Genomic DNA, 20,292 nt, shown 5'->3' on the forward strand with positions numbered 1-20,292 from the left:
GGGCCCCTGGAGTGTGGGTCCTGGAGGGACTGTGCTCACACTGCACACGTCACTCCCCCCGCCCCCCTCCGGCTCTCTGGCCCTAAAGAGCACTTGCCCAGAGAGGAGGGAGGCATAATGTGGAGGGCATGTACCTCAGTCCTTTCTCTAAACTCTGTAGCCCCCTGGCAGCAGCAGCCTCCTCACCTGGGTTCTGAGAGGGCTCTCCCTTCAGTTGGGGGGGTTGGGGGGTGGGATACCCTCCCCCTAGGCGCGTTCATTAAAGCTGGCCAACGTGAGTGGGTGGGAAGAGTGGGAGACAGACCTGGGTGACAAACTCTCGAAGCAGGTGGGATTCAAAGAGGAGAGGGCAGTGGAGGGAGACTGAAAGGGGTGTCTGGGGCAACTGTTGCTTCCCCAGACTTGGGGGGGGGGTGCAAAGGGTGGTTGTCTCCACACATTACCTCTGTAGGACTGAGGATGTTCTCACAAGCCCCAGCTGGAGAAATGAACTCAGATCCAGTGGCAGGGTCAGAGGCAGGAATTCTCTAAATCTTGCCGAACCCCTCTGTCCTCCCCTATCCCATGAGCTGAAGCCCTGCAGTGGGGCCCAGAGGGGCATCCTGCCACCACCCAAGGGCGCTGGCCCCACGTCCTGTTCCCCTAAAGCTGTGACACCTCCTCTCCGCCACCACTCCCTCCCTGATGTGCTTCTGTGTGCATGTCTGCGTACAACCCCCTGCCCTCCCAACTCTCCTGCCAAAGTTTTCCCAGCAGACTTAGTGCCCAGGGATTGAGGTCACATTTCAGGCTGGAGAGGATAACCCTTGGGCGGCCGCCATCGCTCACCCCTGATGCTCCTCGCTTTGCCCGAGCCATCAGAGCTCCTCCGTCCCCTCCTTCAGCCTCTGCCATCTTCCTCCAGCCTAGCCAGGCCTACACCTGCCAAGGACATGGCCTCCACCTATGCAACATCTCCTCTGGCTCCCCCTGTCCCCTTCCCTGGGGGACTCGGGAGGTACAGATTATGGGGACACCACGGCCCGTGGCCCACTGGGGTTGAGCTTTACTTTGCTGTAGCGATGGCTGAGTGGGAAGGCAGAGGAGGCAGGAGATGGGGAGGCTTGGGCAGGAGGGAACAGCTGTCCACTAGGTTTCCCTGGGCAGCAGGGGCCACCTGCCTGCCGGCACTGAACCTGCCTGGGCCCTGAGTCTGTGTTCCTCGGGGGCCTGGAGGTTGGAGCACCCCTCTTTGCTCTGAACAGACATCTGTGAGGTACACGTGGTGGGAGCTGTGGCCGCAGGCCCCAGTTCTTGGCACCTGGATGTCATACCCTTGGGCAGCCTGGCCACTTCTCGGCTCCAAGGAGGAAGGAACTCAGCTCCTTCTCCCTCAGGCCTGTTCCTGAGACAGAGCCTGAGCTGGGGGGGGGGGGGCGCGGGGGGCACTATTATTATTTTTGCCTGTATTGACCATTTCTGCCTAGGTCTTCTTACGCAGACAGCCTCACCTCCCACACACGCACAGACTTAGAGAGAAGCCAATTCTTTGGTCTATTTTCTTGGTAGCTTTATTGATTGCCAGGGAAAACGAAAACCAGAAAATTAATTAATCTCTAAAATTAAACTTTACACTGAATGTTCTTGTTTCTCTAATTAGAACCTCTGCTAGCAGCTGTGGCTATGTACACACACACACACGCACACACACGCTCACACTCACACACACCCTCACATCTACACGTTTGCACTCCAGAACTGTCCGAGGGCGTCAGGCACAGACAGACTCTAGGTTGCCCAGACAGGCACACAAGTGCAGTCACTCCCAAGCCCCCTGTGGTGCTCGGCTTGGCGCCTGCTTGGTGGAAGGAGTCCCTGGAGCGCGCAGGCACCCCTAGGCTGTGGCTGCAGCCCATGGCCCACCCTTTGGAAAGACCACGAGGCTGGAGGCTCTGGGCCCCTCAGCGGGAGGAGGATGGGAGATGGGGGCTCAGCCTGACTCTCTCAGGTTCTCTGGTGGCCCTGTGGGTCGACATGACTCCTGTGGGCAGCCATGGAGTGTCGCAGACTCGTGGAGGGCACCCGGAAGGCTCCACACGTGCGCGGGGACAAGGGCTTGCGGGGTGGGCTGGGCGTGGCTAGGGAGAAGACAGGTCTCTGTCAATTGGGTGCATCACACTGTGGCCTTTCTGTCGTGGATTTCCAAGCGCAAAGATTGTACAAATCAAACTGGTGGATAATAAAGTTGCAGATGACTCACCGACTTCCCTCCCCAGTGTGGCACCTCCAGCAGAAGCTCGCAGGGGAGGCAGGGAGTCTGAGCCCCTCCTGTCACCTCTGTTTCCCCCTTCCGAGGTGTGTGTGGGGGGGTAGTATTAGTGGATGGCATGGCCTGTAGAATGGGATCACTTTGGCAGGTCGAGTAATAGGGAGGTGGCATCTGCAGGGGTGAGGGTGGAAGAGCCAGGCAAAGCTCTGTGGTGGCCAGGGGAGAGAGACAATATAATGTGTGTGTGTGTGTGTGTGTGTGTGTGTGTGTGTGTGAGAGAGAGAGAGAGAGAGAGAGTACGCGTGCACACTTGGACATGTTTGAAGGTCAAGAAGTCAAGGATCTGTTCAATAGAGAAGAAAATGGTCGGGAGAAGGGTCGGGGAGACGGGCGACCTCCATGGGACAGGCTGGGCTGGCACAGGCCTTCAGAGTCCTCTCTGCCTTCCCTAATCCTGGAAGAAGTCGGTCATTTCAGGGCGTCTGGTAATATCCTCTCCCTGGGTATAGGGGATGGGTCCCACTTCATACCCCTTCGCTCCCCCTATCCCAGACCCCTCCTCTTCCTCACATCTTTATCCAAATGACCCTCGATCACTCACCCTAAGGATATCCGTGCTCTCCCCCTTTCTCCTCCCTCTAGACCAGCGTGGCACTCTACAGCAGGCACGGCAGAGGCATGAAATGAAGGATGGGACTGGGGCAGTGACCCAGCTCCAGCCACTGCCCCAGCCCTGTCCCCCATCTTATCCTGCAGGGTTCTCAGGGCCCTTGGCCGTGATTGGTGACATGAAGCAGCTGGGATTCGGGGCCCGCTGGCGGGCTGCTTCCCGGTTGGCACAGAGAGCCTGGCCAATGAGGTACTCGCTCTCCTGGGCTACATCTGACAGGCGCAAGTCAAACTCCAGGAGGGTCCTGTTGTCTGACATACCTTCCAGGAGCTGCTTCCCGCCATCCTGAGAGAGGAGTACAGGGAAAGGGTCATTTCATGTTACTACCCAGGATCACACACACGCACACACACCTACACACTCTATATAAAGATGTGACGAGTGGTGCCTGGGTGGTGCAGTCGGGTAAGCGTCCGACTCTTGATCTCGGCCCAGGTGACGATCTCACAGTGCATGAGTTCGAGCCCCGTATCAGGCTCTGTGCTGATGGTGCCGAGCCTGCTTGGGATTCTGTCTCTCCCTCTTGCTGCCCCTCCCCTGCTTGTGCTCTCTTTCTCTCAAAATAAATAAACTAAAAAAAAAAATTAAAAAACAAAAAAGATGTGACTAGGATAAGAGTTTCACAAAACAATGGTTAACCTATTTGTGCACCACATTACTGTGTTCAGTCCTAGGTTATCCTACCCTATTCCATTCTCTTCCGTAAGAAAAAATGGTGCTCAAGACATAGTAAATTGATTTTTCAACCCTAATGGTTTGAAAAACATCGCTCTGTGGCAATGATGGTAATTCCATTCCTCTGGTCCAGCCATGGGTATGTGAGACAGATCTGGCTGATGACATGTGAGGAGGAAGTTTGGAGGAAGTGGCTTCTGGAAGGTTCTTTTCGCTCTGAAAAAGGAACAAGAGGGGTGCTCTCCCTTTTTCTGTCTCTGAGCATGATGCTTTGTGAGGTGCAGCAGCCATCCTGGGACCATGAGAGAAGCACCTGACAGGACACGGCCATGTGGCCAGGATGGGCAGAGCAGACAATGGCACTAAGCCAGTGAATTTACCAACTCCAGAACCCCCTACCCTGGGGCTTCTGATTATGGGACATAAAGTTCCTCTTGTTTGTTTTTCAGTTTATTTATTTATTTTGAGAGAGAGGGCAAGCAGGGGAGGGGCAGAGAGAGAGGGAGGGAGGGAGAGAGAGAGGGAGGGAGGGAGAGAGAGAGAGAGAGAGAGAGAGAGAGAGAGAATCCCAAGCAGGCCCCACACTGTCAGCCCAGAGTCTGATGATGCGGGGCTTGAACTCACAAACCATGAGATCATGACCTGAGCTGAAACCAAGAGCCAGACGCTTAACCGACTGAGCCACCCAGTCTCCCCCAACAGTCCTCTTGTTTAAGCCACTTCCTGGTTCAGCTTTCTATTACTTGTAGCCAAAAGCACCCCATCTGGAAACAGTGCGTGTGTGAACATGGCTTTTCTGGAGAGGTTTGGTAGAGGTCTTTTATGTGAAAGACTTCTATGGTTGTGACCCAGTAGTGTGTTGCAAAGTCAATTTAATGGATTACGGGCGCATTTTTAGAAAATGAGGCAGAATAGGGGCGCCTGGGTGGCTCAGTCGGTTAAGTGTCCGACTTCAACCCAGGTCATGATCTCACGGTTTTTGGGTTCAAGCCCCGGGTCAGGCTCAGTGCTGACAGCTCAGAGCCTGGAGCCTGCTTCGGATTCTGTGTCTCCCCCTCTCTCTGCCCCTCCCTCACTCATACTCTGTGCCTCAAAAATAAATAAACGTTAAAAAAAATTAAAAAAAAAAAAAAGGACACTGAAGGACATCAGTGCCTAGCATAGGATAAAACCCTGAGTAATAGTAACAGCTAGCAATACTGATGTCCTAGCCAGGGCTTTGCAATGTTACCTGCTTTACAAGGATAACTCATTTACTCCTCCCAGCAACAACTCTTCGTAGATACAATTATTATCCCGATTTTACAGATGAGGACATGGAGGCCCCAAAAGGTGAAGTAATTTAGCCCAGTGAATGGCAGAGCTGGGATTAGAACCAAGGGAAGTCTGTGGTCTTAGCAACTATCCCGGAAGCATCCCGAGGCAGTCGGAGGCCACACCCAGCCCCCCCTCCCCCTCCCCCAGGCCCCAGGGCCTCTCCTGGGCCCCCGCCTGCCCCAGAAGGTGCAGCTTACCAGCCCAATGTGGTTGCAGGACAGGTTGATGCTGGTGAGCGTGGTGTTGACGGCGAGCACCTGGGAGAGGAGGGTGGCGGTGGGCTCAGACAGTTCATTGCCACCGAGGTGCAGTGTTGTGAGGCACCTGTTGGTCTGCAAGGCGTGCGCGAGCGCCTGGCCGCCCTCATCTTCAATGCAGTTGAGGCGCAGGTTGAGGGAAATGAGGTTGGTGTTGTGTGCTAGGGCGTGAGCCAGCGACTGGGCACCAAGCGCGCGCACCTGGTTGTTGGCCAGGTTGAGCACTCGCAAACGGCTGTGGCTCAGCAGCTTGGCCGCGGCACGCGCACCCCGGTCCCCAACGAGGTTGTGGGACAGGTCCAGCTCCTCGAGGGCCGGGTGATCCAGGAGGCTGCGAATGAGGATGCGTGCCTTGTCGTCATCCACCTTGCTCCGGGTCAGCCTGAAGATCTGTGGGCAGGTAGAGGGCACGCAGCAGCTGGCAGTTAGGGATAATCTGCCTGCCTGCCTGCTTACCTACCTTCTGTGGGTAGAGGAGGGGGCCACAGGGAGGCCTGAAGTTCCGCCCACCTGATGTTGGCCCCCTGACTGGCTCCTGGGCAGGGCAGGCCTCCCCCGCATGGCAGAGCAATGCAGAATGGGTGGCAGTCAGTAGCAAAAAAGCCGACCATTTATGGAGAAATCACCATGTGCTGTGCATGCTGGTAGAGCGTATCGTGACCATCACCTCTAACCCTCAACATCCCAGTCTGGTAGCATGAGTTCTTTCCACGTTACAGATAGAAAACCAAAGGGGCGCCTGGGTGGCTCCGTTGATTAAGCGTCCGACTTCAGCTCCGGTCATGATCTCACGGTTCGTGAGTTCGAGCCCCGCGTTGGGCTCTGTGCTGACAGCTCGGAGTCTTGAGCCTGCTTCGGATTCTGTGTCTCCCTCTCTCTCGGCCCCTCCCCCACTCACACTGTGTCTCACTCTCTCTCTCTCTCTCTCAGAAATAAATAAACAAGGGCGCCTGGGTGGCTCAGTCGGTTGAGCGCCGACTTCGGCTCAGGTCACGATCTCGCGGTCCGTGAGTTCGAGCCCCGCATCGGGCCCCTGTGCTGACAGCTCGGAGCCCGGAGCCTGTTTCAGATTCTGTGTCTCCCTCTCTCTGACCCTCCCCCATTCATGCTCTGTCTCTCTCTGTCTCAAAAATGAATAAAAACGTTAAAAAAAATTAAAAAAAAATAAATAAACATTTAAAAAAATAGTTAAAAAAAAAAAAAAAAGAAAATGATAGCTTAGGGTGGATGCGTCATTTGCCCAGAACCACGCAGTGATCAAGCCCCAGAGGCAGGTTTGAATCCAGGTCTGTTTGATGTCCCAGCCCCTCGCCGTGCCCGCTTCAGCTGGCTAAGATCTACCATGGCAAGGAGAGGAACTCTTGGAAGGAGGTGCCAGGGTAAGAACCGGGGTGAGAGACGGGAAATGGGGGAATGGAAGGAAAAGATGAAAGAAAGAGGTTGGACTGGCATGAGGAATACTGGAGATGGGGGCCCTAACCCTTCCCTTCTCACCAGTCCCTCCCGCCCCTCCCTCTTCCTTGAGGCCTCTTCACGCTCTCCCCATCCTTCAGTCCTCAGCGTTCCCTCCATCCCTCTCAGCCAGCTTAGAGCCTCTTGTCCCTCTCGTCACTTCCTGGCACCTATCTGGCAAAGCTCCAACCGTGGAGCAACCCCACTCTCTAGTTTCTGCCTACCTGTGCCCGAGCAGCTGCCAAGATGGAAATGTCACATGACCGGACTGATTCGTATCGCTGGAGCCACCAGTCGACCCTCCGTGCCGTGTGCCAATTCAGCCCTGTTTCTCTGGACAACACACTCTCTCGTACTCTCTAAAAACGATGTCAACCTTCTCCAGCCTCCTCACCCTTCAGGGGGCCACTCTACAGGTAAGTCTCCCCCTGCCTCCCCAGCCATTGAATGGGAACCCATCGCTTTCCTAATACCAAACACAAATCCACTGCTACCCACCATATCCACTCTCTCCTCTGCCCAGAGCCAACCGTCCCACTCGGTCCTCGACTCCACTCGTCTTGCCTTCTCAGGAACCTTCCTTGGTCAGTGAACCTGTGGCTTTCTCAACTGCTTTCTTGCTATTGGATGGAGCTTTACGTTGGAGTTATTTATTTATTTATTTATTTATTTATTTTGAGAGAACGAGTTGGGGAGGGGCAGAGAGAGAGAGAGAGAGAGAGAGAGAGTGAGAGTCTCCACTAGGCTCCACGCTCAGCACAGAAGCCGATGCGGGGCTCGATCTCACAAATGATGAGATCATGACCTAAGCTGAAATCAACAGTCAGACACTTAACGGACTGAGCCACCCAGGTGCCCCCACATTGGTTTCATTTCATTTTATTTTATTTTATTTTATTTTATTTTATTTTATTTTATTTTATTTTAGAAATTCTTTGTTTTTTAATTTTTTAAAAATGTTTATTCATTATTTTTGAGAGAGAGAGAGAGAGAGAGCGTGCAGGGGAGGGGCAGAGAGAGAGGAAGACGCAGAATCCGAAGCAGGTTCCAGGCTCTGAGCTGTCAGCACAGAGTCCGAGGTGGGTGGGACTTGAACTCATGGAGTGTGAGATCATGACCTGAGCTGAAATCAGACGCCCAAGCGACTGAGCCACCCAGGCGCCTCCCCCTCCCCCCCCCATTGGTTTTAAATGCAAGCAAGTTTCTTTTTAGGAAAACTCAAACCTTTCATCTATTACCAATTTCCCCTTCACCCCCTTCACAGCCAAGTTCTTGAAAAAGCTGATCACAGCCATCCGGTTTCCTCACTTCCCACTCTCTCTGTAAGTCACTCCGATCTGGCCCCTGTTCCTAGCACTCCACTGACAGTTCCAGCTCTGTGACCTCCGAGTTTGCTAAATCTGGTCCATATGGTCATCCCCGCCCCCCATTGCTGCCTGCCCCTTTTCTTGACACACACCCCTCCCTTGTCTCTGCGACTCAAGGCCACGTCCCCCTTTCCCTCTTTCTCTGACTTTTTGGCAGGCTTTCCCTCTTGCGACCAGAATATTTGGGACCTACTTTACTAAAAAATTATTCGTTGTGTATTTGAATTTCAAATTTAACTAGGTGTCCTGTATTTTTATTTGCTAAACCTAGCGATCCTCTCCTAGTTGTAATTGTATGTTTACGTGATTGCTGATTAGAGCCCTTTATCCCACCAGACTGTTAGCTCCAGAGGGCACAAATGCATAATTTTGCTCACTGTCGAATCTTTAGCACCTAGGACAGGGCCTGGGGTGCAGCTGTTCCCCGGATGAATAAATGGCCAGTGAGCTGGGAGGACTGTGCCTTGCTCATCTCTGCATCCGCAGAACGCAGCTTGGTGCAGGTGCATAAAAGGACACTTGGTCGGCGAATGAGAAGGAAATGGGAGGGGGGAGATGGCGATGGGGGAGGAGGAGGAACACGGGGAGAGGAGAGGGAATCCAAGAGGCGCAGAGAATGGGAGGTGGGGGAAGGCCCGGAGGTACCTTGAGGGTGTGGCAGGCCTTGATGGTGGCCGCCAGGGAGTGGCAGTCGCGATAGGTGAAGAGGAAGAGGTTCCACTCGAAGTTCATGCCGCTGTCCTTGACCCCGTACACCAGGTCCAGCTCCTCCAGGTGGCTCAGGCCGGCCACCAGGTCTTCCAGTTGGTAGTGGTCAGTGGCGGGCTCCTCCACCTCTGCCTCGCTGCCGGAGTCGGACAGTTCCCCGCTCCGGGGTCGGGGCGGGAGCTTCATGGGCGGAAGGAACTGATCCACACGGAGCCTGCGCACATAGTTCCTGCAGAGCGGCAGCAGGTCGAGGATCAGCGCGGGGTCCGTGGTGCTGGGGATGAAGTGCTTTAGCAGGTTCTCCAGGTGCCGCTCGAAGAACATGCGCTTCCAGCTGCCGCCGTGCTTGGCCACGTGGCACACGGGCCAGCGCTGCGTGCAGCAGCGGCGCCAGTAGCTCTCGTCGTCGATCAGGTTGGCGGTCACAGCCAGCGGCAGGTCGGGTGACAAGTGGTCCAGGACCTTCTGCTTGTGCTCCGGAAGCAGCTGCTTCAGGATAGGGTTGTCTTTGGGGACAGGAAGGAAAGCAGGAGTCACCGTGCGGGGGACGCCACCGCACGGTGCCCTGGGGCTGGGCCTACCTGGGGGCCCTGAAGAAACGGAAGACCCTCCCCGGCCCTCGGGGAGCCCCAGTCTGAGAAGGGAGACAGCCTTTACTGTCAGGGATGCCCAGTCTGAGGGAGGAGACACAGCCCTTGACTTTGGGGTGTTCCCTGCCTGAGCCTGGATGTCTTAGTATCTGGTTTCTGGGAGCCCCTAGTCTGAGCCAGAATCTCAGGACTGGCCCTCAATGATCACCTAGTCTGACGGAGGAGATAATCCTGAGTTCAGAGACTCCAAAATGATTGGATTCGTTCATTTCAAAACAAAAAACTTTTTGAGCATGTCTTGTGCACCAGACGCTGTTCTAAGTGCTGAGGATACAAGAGTGAACAGAACAGAGGAAGCCACTCCCTCTTAGGAGAGGAGGCAGACAATAAAAGAGTCCAGCGAAAATATTGTATGTAGGTCAGGTGGCCATAGGTGCTGTAGATAGAATGACGGCCCTGTCCTCGGAGGGCTCCCCATCCAGTAGGGGAGGCAGGCAACTCATCTTTAAAAAGGATGAACATTTACAGAGCATAGAGTACAGAACAAAGAACCTATACACGCTGTGGAAGGAGAGTGTGGAGGATAGTCAACCAGGGAGGGCTTTCTGGAGGAGGAGTTCAGTAGATATGGTTCGGGCTGGGTTTTGCTGGAGAGAGTGGGAAAGGCGAGGAGACGGCATAGACACGGAGGGCACAGTGCGGGTGGGAATCTGGTCGCTCTGGCCCTGGGAAGGAAGGGCAATGTTGAGTGGGGGATGAGGACATGGTGTGGGAGGGCAGGGGCTGCCCCAGGCCCCAGCCGCTCAGGCCTCGCCTCCAGGAGGTCCCCACCCACCCCTCCCTGCTCGGAGCCTTTCCCTCCCCGCCCAACTGCAGGGACAGACTCACTCTGGAAGTTCTTGACAATGTGCTGAATGCAGAGCTCTGTGAGGAGGGGCACGATGGCCAGCGACCACTCAGGATCCTCAGCGATGATCCTGCGCATGCGACCTCCACTGGCCCCAGTACTCCAGCCCTTGGACTTGCTACGGGGTGGGATGATGGAGGGCCTTGAGGGCTGTGGGCCTGTGCTGGAGGTCTGACCTGCAGTGGAGGACTTGTCCTGGGTGGAGATGGAGAACCGGCTGAGGGCCGACGAGGTCGGTGTGGCTACAGTTGCCTGCATGCTCTGCATTGGCAGCGTGGGCGCAGGTGGCCCCTTGGTGATGGCCTTGTGACGGGGAGGCTCTCAGACCGGCAGGCCCTCGATGCCCATGGGAACCTGGAGGGAGGGGAGGGGTAGAGGTGTTAACTCTGGAGGACCTCGGTGGGCATTTCGCAAGAGGGCAGCACAGAGTGGTTCTTAAGGGCCCATCTCTGGAGTAGAGCAGAACCAGGCACAAATCCTGCCGACTAGCTATGTGGCTCTGGGCGAGTGACCGAATCTCATAGTCTCATGTGGCTCCTCTATGAAGTGAGGATAACAGTCACCGGGAAGAGGAGGGGGAGAAGTGAATAAAATAATGCATCCAAAGAGGCATAGTATCCTGTAGCTCTGGAGCAAGGAGCAGGCCCTCATTGTGGATAATAATACCTACACAACAATTGTAAGCAATTGATATATGTTGGACACTTTTTTTAAAAAGTTCTTTAGGCATCTTAACTCATTTAATCCTCACAAAAGCCTTTTGGGGATAGGCACTCGTATTTTTCCCGTGTTTTCTGCTGTGAACCTGAAACAGAGAGGTTCGTTGACTTGCCCCATGTCACACAGCTTATAAATAACAAGGGTGGATTTCAACTCAGTCTATCAAGTTCGTACTTAAAAAAATTTTGTTTTAATTTATTTTTGAGAGAGTGCAAGTGGGGGGGGGGTTGCGTAGAGAGAGGGAGACAGAGGATCTGAAGAGGGCTCTGCACTGATACCAGCAAGCCTGATGTGGGGCTCGAACTCACAAACCATGAAATCATGACCTGAGCCAAAGTCAGACGCTCAGTCGACTGAGCCACCCAGGGGCCTCCATACCCTTTTTTTCCCCCTAAGATTTTATTTTAAGTAATCTCTACACCCAACGTGGGGCTCAAACTCATAACCCCGAGATCAAGAGTTGCATGTTCTACCAATGGAGCCAACCGAGCACCCCTCAAGTTCATACTCTTAACCCTACATTGTACTGTCCGTCTGAGGGTGAGGGGTGGGGGTGTATATTGCCAAAAGACCAAGGTATAATAAAGAACCATTTAGTTCAAAACAGCTCCGGGGCACCTGGGTGGCTCAGTCAGTTAAGCAACTGACTTCGGCTCAGGTCATGATCTCACGGTGCGTGGGTTCGAGCCCCGTGTCAGGCTTTGTGCTGACAGCTCAGAGCCTGGAGCCTGCTTCAGATTCTGTGTCTCCCTTTCTCTCTGTTCCTCCCCTGCTCGTTCTCTGTCTCTGTCTCTCAAATAAACGTTAAGAAAAAAATTGAAAAAAAAAAAAAACACAGCTCCTGGGGTTAAGTATTTCACAGAAAAGCAACTGCCTGATCAGGGGGATGGGGTTGGGAATAGTACTGGCAAATAGAAATATAACGCAGGTCAAAATTCAAGTCACGTACAATATTTGCAATTTTCTAGCATCCTCGTTAAAAAAGTAAAGAGCGGCACCTGGGTGGCTCAGTCGGTTAAGCATCCGACTCTCAATTTCGGCTCAGGTCATGATCTCACGGTCATGAGTTGGAGCCTGGAGTCAGGCTCCATTCTAGCAGTGCAGAGCCTGCTTGGGGTTCTCGCTCTCCCTGTCTCTGCCCCTCTCTGTTCTCTCTCTCTCTCTCTCTCTCTCTCTCTCTCTCTCTCTCTCTCTCTCAAAAAATAAGTAAATAAACTTGTAAAAAGAAAGAGAAATGGGTGAAATTAATTTTATGTTTAACCCAATATGTCCGAAATATTATCACTGAATATGTAATCAATATGACAATTATTTTTTTTAAATTTTTTTTAACGTTTATTTTTTATTTTTGAGACAGAGAGAGACAGAGCATGAACAGGGGAGGGTCAGAGAGAGGGAGACACAGAATCTGAAACAGGTTCCAGGCTCTGAGCGGTCAGCACAGAGCCCGACGCGGGGCTCGAACTCACGGACCGCGAGATCATGACCTGAGCTGAAGTCGGACGCTTAACCGACTGAGCCACCCAGGCGCCCCAATATGACAATTATTAATGAGATATTTTATATACATGTTTTTCATACTAAACCTTCAAAATCTGATGGCTCAAGAGCCACACGTGGCTGCTGGCTACTGTCTTGGATAGTGTAGGCTGAGAGGAAGGAAGGGGGAACCAGACCCGTGCTCTGTCCAGGGTGCCAGTACCTTGCCTGCTTCTTCTGCGAGGACTCTGGCTCCACACCCCACCCCCAACCTCCTGATCCAGTCTTCCTAGTTCTCCCAGCCTCCCGGCTTTCCAGACGGCAGCGGGGAAGGCGTGGGAGGCGAAAAGGCAGCTAAATCTGGGGCTGAAGACAGAAGACAGAGGATGGATCTGGGGCTGGGGACCCTCCTCCGCGTTTGTCCATTCCTGCCTCCTTGCTGCAGGTGGCCTCGCCCTGAGACTGCAGGCGGAAATGGGGCTGCTCGCACCTAGCTCCTCCTCCGGGCGGTTTCCCTTCAGATCTGCTCCCTGACTCGGGTGTACTGTGTCGTGGCCAGTGGGAAGGAACACTCTGAACCAGCAAAGGTGTCCTTGACAGATGGAGGGGACCAGATGGTACTCCCCAGTCCACCAGGCATCTCAAGGAGGAGGAAGAGCCTGGCTGTGTGTGTGTGTGTGTGTGTGTGTGTGTGTGTGACAGAGAGAGAGAGAGAGAGAGAGAGAAAGACAGAGAGACAGAGAGACAGACAGAGACAGAGACAGAGAAGGAGGCAAGGGGCAGCATAGGAAGGGTATCTTTGTATTTGTGAAATCCTTATGCAAATCAAATGCAAGTTCACAAACAGATTGTGTCCAGATCTGCGGAATAACCAGCTGGTGCATTTGACTAATAGCCCCTCAGAGGGTGTGGCTGGGAGGGGATGCTGCTTAGAGGTGCCAGATGACTTCGCATTTCTGGCTTTGCCAGTGACTTGCTGTGTGACCTTGGCCAACATACTTAACCTGAGTTTCCTTATCTGTAAAACAGGATAATGATATCTTCCTTATGCAGGCGGTTGTGGAGATTCCTCTGAGATAATATTTGAAAAGAGTACTTGGGGGGGTTGGCGTGTGGAGGATGAAGACACTATGGAGGGGGAGGGTCTTAGGCAGGGGACACAGGGGAACCCTGCCTCTCGAGCGCTGACCTGAGACGGTATCCTTGGATAAGGTCCTTCCCTATCTCCAGGGGAGAGGCGGAGGGCAAGGTGGCAGTGGTGGTGTTTGGGGCTGGAAAGGATAGAGGGGCCTGGCAGACAAGGAGACAAGAGACAACAGGCCAGCCCTGCTTCTGCCACCTCCACGTCTGGGCTCCTGGGGCTCCCTCCAAAAGTTCCCTCCAGAGTTCTGGCCTAAAACATTCCCGTATTCCCTTTGGTCCCAGATGCAATCCCAAGACACCCTGCGGGTCAGGCCCAAGAAAGCAGGATCCAGCTGGGCAGGGGGAGCCAGGGTTTCTGGCCGGTGTTGCCCCGGAGCCGACTCTCTAGGTATTTCTCACGACACTGCCGGCCTCACCATCCAGGTAGGCTGTTCCCTCTCCTTCCTTCTGGGAGGCCACATGTGGGGAAACCCCACCTGGGGCCGGGCTGGCGCTGGTTTCACTGCCTGGTGCCTTATTGCCTGAGGCCCTGACATTTCTTCCTGAGGCTGGTCCTCATCTTTCTTGCTGCTGTTTGGAGCCTGCAGCCACCTCTGGGCGTGACACTGTAGGACCCACCCCAGGGTGGGTTCCAGCGCCCTGAGCCACCTCTTCAGAAGGAAGAGGCAAAGCATCCTTCCATGTGCCCCAGGTACAGGGCTGGTATCAAAACAGACCCCCTTTTGTCCTGTGGTGTTTCATAGAAACCTCCAAACCACCAGGGCTGGTGTCATTTGTAAGGCAAATGTTGAAGCCATTAACCTCATACAATAAGGTAGGAGTTGATGGTATTCACTTAATTGATTTTTGAAAAAGTAGATATTACAAAACTATTTGGGGGAAGCAAATGATGACTAGACACAGAGGATTCTTTCTTCTTCTTATTTTTTTTCTAGAGAGAGGAAGTGCACAAGCGGGGGAGAGGGGCAGAGGGGGAGAGAGAGAGAGAGAGAGAGAGAGAGAGAGAGAGAGAATCTTGAGCTCCATGCTTAGCATGAGGTTCAATCCTACGACCCTGGGATCATGACCTGAGCCAAAATAAGAGTCAGATGCTCTACTCACTGAGCCACCCAGGCGCCCCTTTTCTTATTGAAGAAGTTTTCGTTTCAATTCCGGTTAATTAACACACAGTGTAATATTAGCTTCAGGTACCCGCTGTGGCGATGGGACATTTCCATACCACACCCTGTGCTCATCACAGCCAGTGCACGCCTGGCTCCCCATCGCCTGTGTAAACCATCCACCTCCCCTCTGGTAACCATCCTATATTAGCGAACTGGAATTTAGATACAAACTTTAAAAAAAAAAAAAAAATGATGACACAAAGCAGGGATCCTCCCTGGCAGGCGGTACACCTGACCCCTGCCCTTCTCCCCCACTGTGAGGCCGCCACTCTCTCGGCTCCCCTCCCGCCTCTCCAATCATTCTCGAGGTCTCCATTGCAGACTCCCCTCACTCTACCCACCTCCCTGCGACCCTGCGTGGCTCCTATGGATGGTTGCAACTCTTACCTTTCCTCTGAGTTCCAGACTCAGGCCTACCAGCTGCCTCTCACCTCCCCCCAACTGAGTCTGCACCCAGAGAACTCAGAGCCTCCCCCAAGCCTCTCCTTCCCCTGGCTCCCTGCCTGGCCAGGGGCGCCGCCCCTCCATGTCTGGTTACTGTTGGCGCCCTCCGGTTCTACCTCCCACCCCCGCGGCCCTCCCCTCCCTGAATGCTGTTGCTTTAGCTCGGGGCCTCCCTGCCTGCCTGGATCCCGGTGGTAACTGCCCAGCACCTGGGGATGGCAGCCAGTGCGGTCCTCGCCACTAGCCTTCCCACAGCTGCCGCCGCCACTCGCTGGCCACTGCCCACTGGCCACAGCCCGGCTTCCTCAGCTCAGTGGAGAAGGCCCTCCGTGACCAGGAATGTTGTTGGAAATAAGCTCGCTTTGCCTCTGGAGCTCTGCAGGCTAGTTCACGCTGCCCAGCCTTTGCTCCAGCGGTTCTCTCTCTGCCTGGAACGCCTTTCCCACTGTCTCAGCCTGGGGAACGGAGCGTCCTTGATCTTTCAAGCCTGAGTTTCCCTACCACTTCCTTTCTCAAGCCTTCCATCCTTTCTGGTCCCCACCCCCCAAGTACCCTCTCCCTCTATCAGACCTTGTGCTGGTGTCATTTCAGTGGCCTGATTGATCACCCTCTCCCCACACCCACGCTAGACTGTGAGCTCCTTGAGGTGCAGGGACTGTTCTGGCCTCCTTTTTCTCCCTAATCCCTGGCCCGTGTTGGGTCTGCTCTACAGGAGGTAGCTGGTGTTCTGAGCTGCCCCACCCCCTTCTGAGAACAGATCCTGGCCAATAGGAGTGCCCCATATTGGCCAGGGTGACTGGCTCAGGGGTGGCCACCTGATGCAAGCCAATCAGAGTCCTTCTTGGGATTTGTTGGAGCAGCGGAGGTAGACCAAGGACGCATGTCCTTGAAGGCTACTGATCCCCCGCTGCTGGAGGCTATTCGCCTTCACGTGGAAACCCGCCTGCTGCAGGAGGGGATGAAGCCTGGGAGAGACCAGCAGGAATGAGAGGTGGACAGAGCACCCGGTACCTTCAGTCCCCAGTCTGAGGCCCCGAGGCTCCCAGAACTGCACTTCCTCTGGTTCTGAGACCTCTTTGGCAGCCTTTCTAACAGGTCCCTTTTGCTAAAGCTGAGTTCGGTTTCTGCCCCTTTGTGACCAAAGGGTCCCAACCATTTGGGTCGGCTCACAATTTGGTGAATGAGATGGAAAGAAATCCTAAATCAGGAGATGAAATGGTTCGATGGGGTGTCTGAGAATCAGGGCCAGAGGCCCCAGGTTTATTATACACAGGGCTCAGCATCTAACTCCTGGGGCCTCTTCCTATCCTGACCACCCCTGGCCTCCAGCCTCACCTCTCATCTCTCCAGGCATCAGCAACTTGACCTACTTATCAATCCCCCACATCTCAGTGTGAACGAGTTTCAGATCCAAAATGCCAAGTTAGGAAGGTGGGCAAGGAGGGCACACCACTGAGCGGGGGGAAGGTGGGGAGGGGCCCACAGGAGAGTAAGTCAGGGGGCCTGAGGCAAGTCTACCTACCTCAGTGGGTGACCTTAGTCTGGCCTAGGCATCACCAGTCTGCAGCTGCAGGTATCTTTCCTGGAAGCCCCGGGGGGTCGATAGACACCCATTAGCTAGGGGCCCAGGGGTATCCTGACAGCTCCCAAGGGCCCAAGAAGGGCAGCCCCAAAAGTGGCAGTCACTTTCCTTTCTGGAGCTTTGTCCCCCTAGGGAGAATCCCAGAGTTTGAAGACTGGAAGCATGTTTAAGAGTCTGATCCTTCTCCGGGGCAAGAATCTTTTCTGACATTCCAGAGAGAAGGTTGGGGCAAGGGGGTGATCACCTCTTGTGCCACCACCTGGTGTCCCTATCTAAGGCACACCTTATGCTCGACTGGGGAAAGTGGGAACATGTCCAGTGACCTTTCATCTCCTGGCACCTGTCTTACAGGCCTGTTGGGCTGTTTTGCCAGCATCACCCTAACCCAACACAGAACCACAGTCCCTGCAGAAAGGCCAATTCTCTTCCAACCACGTCCCCACCCTGTGTCCTTACTATCAGGGTCCAGGGTCCTGAAATCCCATTCAGGCCAGAATCAGAGGGTTAGGTGTTAAGGTCCGCCCTCTATGCGCCCAAGCACAAGCAACATAAAGGGACGACATGCTCCAGCTTTGCCAGCTTATCCTTATTTTTGATGGCTTGCGCCTGGTGGACAATGTTCTGGGAACTATATCCTTGCCTACACACAGCTATGATTTATTGAGTTTGGGCCTCTCAAAGCTCTCCCAGCAGGAAGCAGCTGGCTAAGGACTCGGGCATTACGTTACCTTAGGGCCAATCTCCATTCTGCCCCCTAGCATCTGTGAGACCTTGGGCAAGTCATTTCACCCCACTAAGCCCCCTATTTCTTTATCTGTAAAATGGGGATGGTAATTAATGGGATCCACTTCCTAGGATTATCCAGAAGATTAAAGGAGCTAATGTGGGTGACACATTTCATGTCATGCTGGGCCCAGAGCCAGCATTCAAAATATGTGTTAGATGCCTTGCCTACATATGTTTATTAGGTCTTTAAATTTAGGGGCGCCTGGGTGGCTCAGTTGGTTAAACGTTCGACTTTTGGTTTAGGCTCAGGTCATGATCCCACGGTTTGTGAGACAGAGCCCCACGTCGGGCTCTGTGCTGACAGTGCAGCCCCGATTATCTCTCTCTCCCTCTCTCTCTGCCCCTCCCTTGCTCATGCTCTCTCTCTCTCAAAATAAATGAACGTAAAAAGCAAATCTTCAAATTTACTATTGAGGATTATTATTGTTATTACGACACTATTATCTCCTTGCACAAATGAGGACACAGGCTTGTAAAGTGTAAGTAACCTGCGAAGTGTCTCGGAGCTAGTAAGTGGAGATGCTAAGATTTGAGCTGCTCTCCGTCCAAAGCCGTCTGTCACTTCTAGGCACAAAAGCACAGACCAACAATGGTCCTTCCTAAGGACTTAGGTTCCTTCCTAAGTCGCCCAGACTCGGTTGTTCACAGCGCTTTTCCAGCGGGCCTCCCGCTTTCTCCAGCTCATGATCTCTTGTCATGTCACCAGCGTGAAGCCCGGGGTCACCATTTGGATGCTGGCCTAAACAGTCCAGGCTCCCTCACCTCCTAAATCACTGCCAGACACGGGGCCCTTCCACAGACCTGGGCCATCGCCTGTGGCCTTCAGCACGAGGCCTTCTGGGGACCCCAGAAGATCCCGCGGAGCTCTGCTCTCCTGCCCCATGGCTCCTGCAGGGCCCTTGTCACAGACCTAGGTAGGATTCAGAGTCTGAGACTCCGGCATGTTTCCTCCTCAGAGGTCTCAGACCTTCTCCATTCTTCTCAAGTCCCCAGTTAAATATAATCACCATGGGCAGAGGCTTCTTCCCGTTGCCCAAATGGGAAAGTTGAAGAGGTTGGGGGGGAGCTCTTACCCCTTCCTGCTCATCACATCCCCGGTCCTTGTTCTCACCTACTTTCCTCTTGACTGAGGCGCCAAGCACCTCTATGCCCAGGGACACAACCCTCTGGGCTGGCTTGGCCTGGTGGGCTACACCCTGCCCCCTCCAGCCGCCTCCCCCACGGTGCTTCGACCTTCTCGGCTAGCTTCTCCTTCACCTTAGGATCCCCAGGGAGAACCCTCCCCTGGCACCTATCCTCAGGCCCTGAACGGGCCCTTTGTCTTACTCCCCCGATGTCTTTTGTGCCCCTGTTTGATCACTCCCAAATTCCCACTTGGGAATTCCCAGTCTGTGAAACCACGAAAGAGGGACAACAGTTTCTCTGACAGAGCCCAGCTCGGCATGCTTGGTGTTGGCTCCAGTGAGACAGCACACTGTTCACATCCCCGGGCCTGGCCCTCCTCCCAACTCCTGACCACTTGGTCTGTGGTCTTAAAAAGGACTCCAGAGTATTCGCTCCCCACCCCTCACTCCTGCCTGGGGCTCAGACACCCCAGCAGGGAAGCTTAGCTCCAAAGGCCAGCGAGTCCCTCCCCCAACCTGCCTGGGGTGCAGAGGCCCTGGTAGCTCCTTGGTAACCAAGGGAAACCAGCCATGCTGTGGGAGGGAGGGAGGGAGGTGCCGAAGTTTCTGGACCTGCAGGAGGGACTGCAATCAGCAGGAGCTGGGATGGGGGTCAACCTTTCTGAGACGACTGCGGCCTGGAGCTCAGGACTGCTCTCCACCGCCTGCCCGATGCCCCACTTTCCCCTTCCTCCTTCTCGCGGTGCCCCACCCCCACCCCCGCACCCCCTTACTCGCAGACCGTGACTGTAGCGGAGAGGGCAAGGGTCAGGCTTCAAATGGGTGGGGAGCTTCCTGCGGGTACAGACCCGCCCGGAGTCAAGCCAACCTCAGCTGGGTGGGAGTGGGGGTTTGCTTGAGAGTTCAGCCCCATAAGGGAGACCCGGGGTTGAGCGTCCTCTCTTCTGGGGCTCACCTCACCCACCCTTGGTGCCCGGGTGCTCGCTTCCCTGCAGGTCCCCCCGCGCGGCCGGCGCCGGTCGTTAGGGACGCCTCGCGTCGCCAGGGGGCGGGTCCGAGGGCTGGTGCGCATGTGCGCGAGAACACCCGCCTGCGCGCCGAGTCTCGGCGGTGCACAGTGGGTAGTAGGCGCTCTGGCCGTGGGGGGTGCTCTGTGGACCTGGGGGACATGTTTAGGGAATAGGTGGGCTTTTCTTGGGGGGAAGATGAGGCGTGCGGGCCGGGGCGGGGCTCCTAAACCGTAGTACTGTTCCTTCTTGGTACCTTCTGTGTGGAAATAGGGGTGCGGGGTGGCGAGTGGAAAGACAGTTCGGGAAACGCATCAGCGGTCTCTTCTGGAAGATGTGGAGGTGGAAGGGCGCCAGCAGGGGTTACTGGAAGGCACCAGACAGTAAGGTTCCAGGTCTCCACAGCGCTCCTTCACGCAGCCCTAAACTTTATATCGCCACCCCGCCCCCTCCCCCCGCCCCCCCCCCCCCAGCCCTGGGTGACAGGATGTGGTGCTTCTGATGGGCAGGAATGACCAACTTCAGGGGACTGGCTAGTAAGAAAAACTGTCCTTCAGGAGGGGAGAGGCAACCAGGACGGTGGGAAGCTTCACACGGAGGTGGCTTAGCTTTGACTTTCAGGTGTCGCGATTCCTAGTGTGTTACCATGGGTA

At 54.6% G+C, this 20,292-nt stretch overlaps 1 protein-coding gene across 5 annotated transcripts; it reads right to left on the reverse strand.

The window, feature by feature from the left end:
- Positions 1-1,533: 1,533 nt before the first annotated feature.
- Positions 1,534-19,670, reverse strand: TCTE1 (t-complex-associated-testis-expressed 1). 5 transcript variants are annotated; one of them, XR_006217666.1, is made up of 6 exons: positions 19,588-19,670; positions 10,173-10,545; positions 8,632-9,200; positions 5,108-5,557; positions 2,850-3,203; positions 1,534-2,702 (listed from the first exon to the last, which is right to left on the reverse strand). XR_006217666.1 is itself a non-coding variant. In XM_007085122.3 (5 exons), the coding sequence occupies exons 2-5, from the start codon at positions 10,456-10,458 to the stop codon at positions 2,994-2,996; spliced, it is 1,515 nt and encodes a 504-aa protein (XP_007085184.2). In that variant the 5' UTR covers positions 10,459-10,545; positions 19,588-19,670; the 3' UTR covers positions 1,534-2,993. The 5 variants fall into 5 exon arrangements, 4 of the variants coding, with proteins under 4 accessions (XP_007085184.2, XP_042842398.1, XP_042842399.1 ...); XM_007085122.3 differs by having other exon boundaries at positions 1,534-3,203; XM_042986464.1 differs by lacking the exons at positions 1,534-2,702; positions 2,850-3,203 and adding an exon at positions 3,570-3,809.
- Positions 19,671-20,292: the final 622 nt, after the last annotated feature.

This window comes from Panthera tigris, chromosome B2 (genome assembly GCF_018350195.1).
Source record: "Panthera tigris isolate Pti1 chromosome B2, P.tigris_Pti1_mat1.1, whole genome shotgun sequence".
NCBI classification, from domain to species: Eukaryota; Metazoa; Chordata; class Mammalia; order Carnivora; family Felidae; genus Panthera; species Panthera tigris.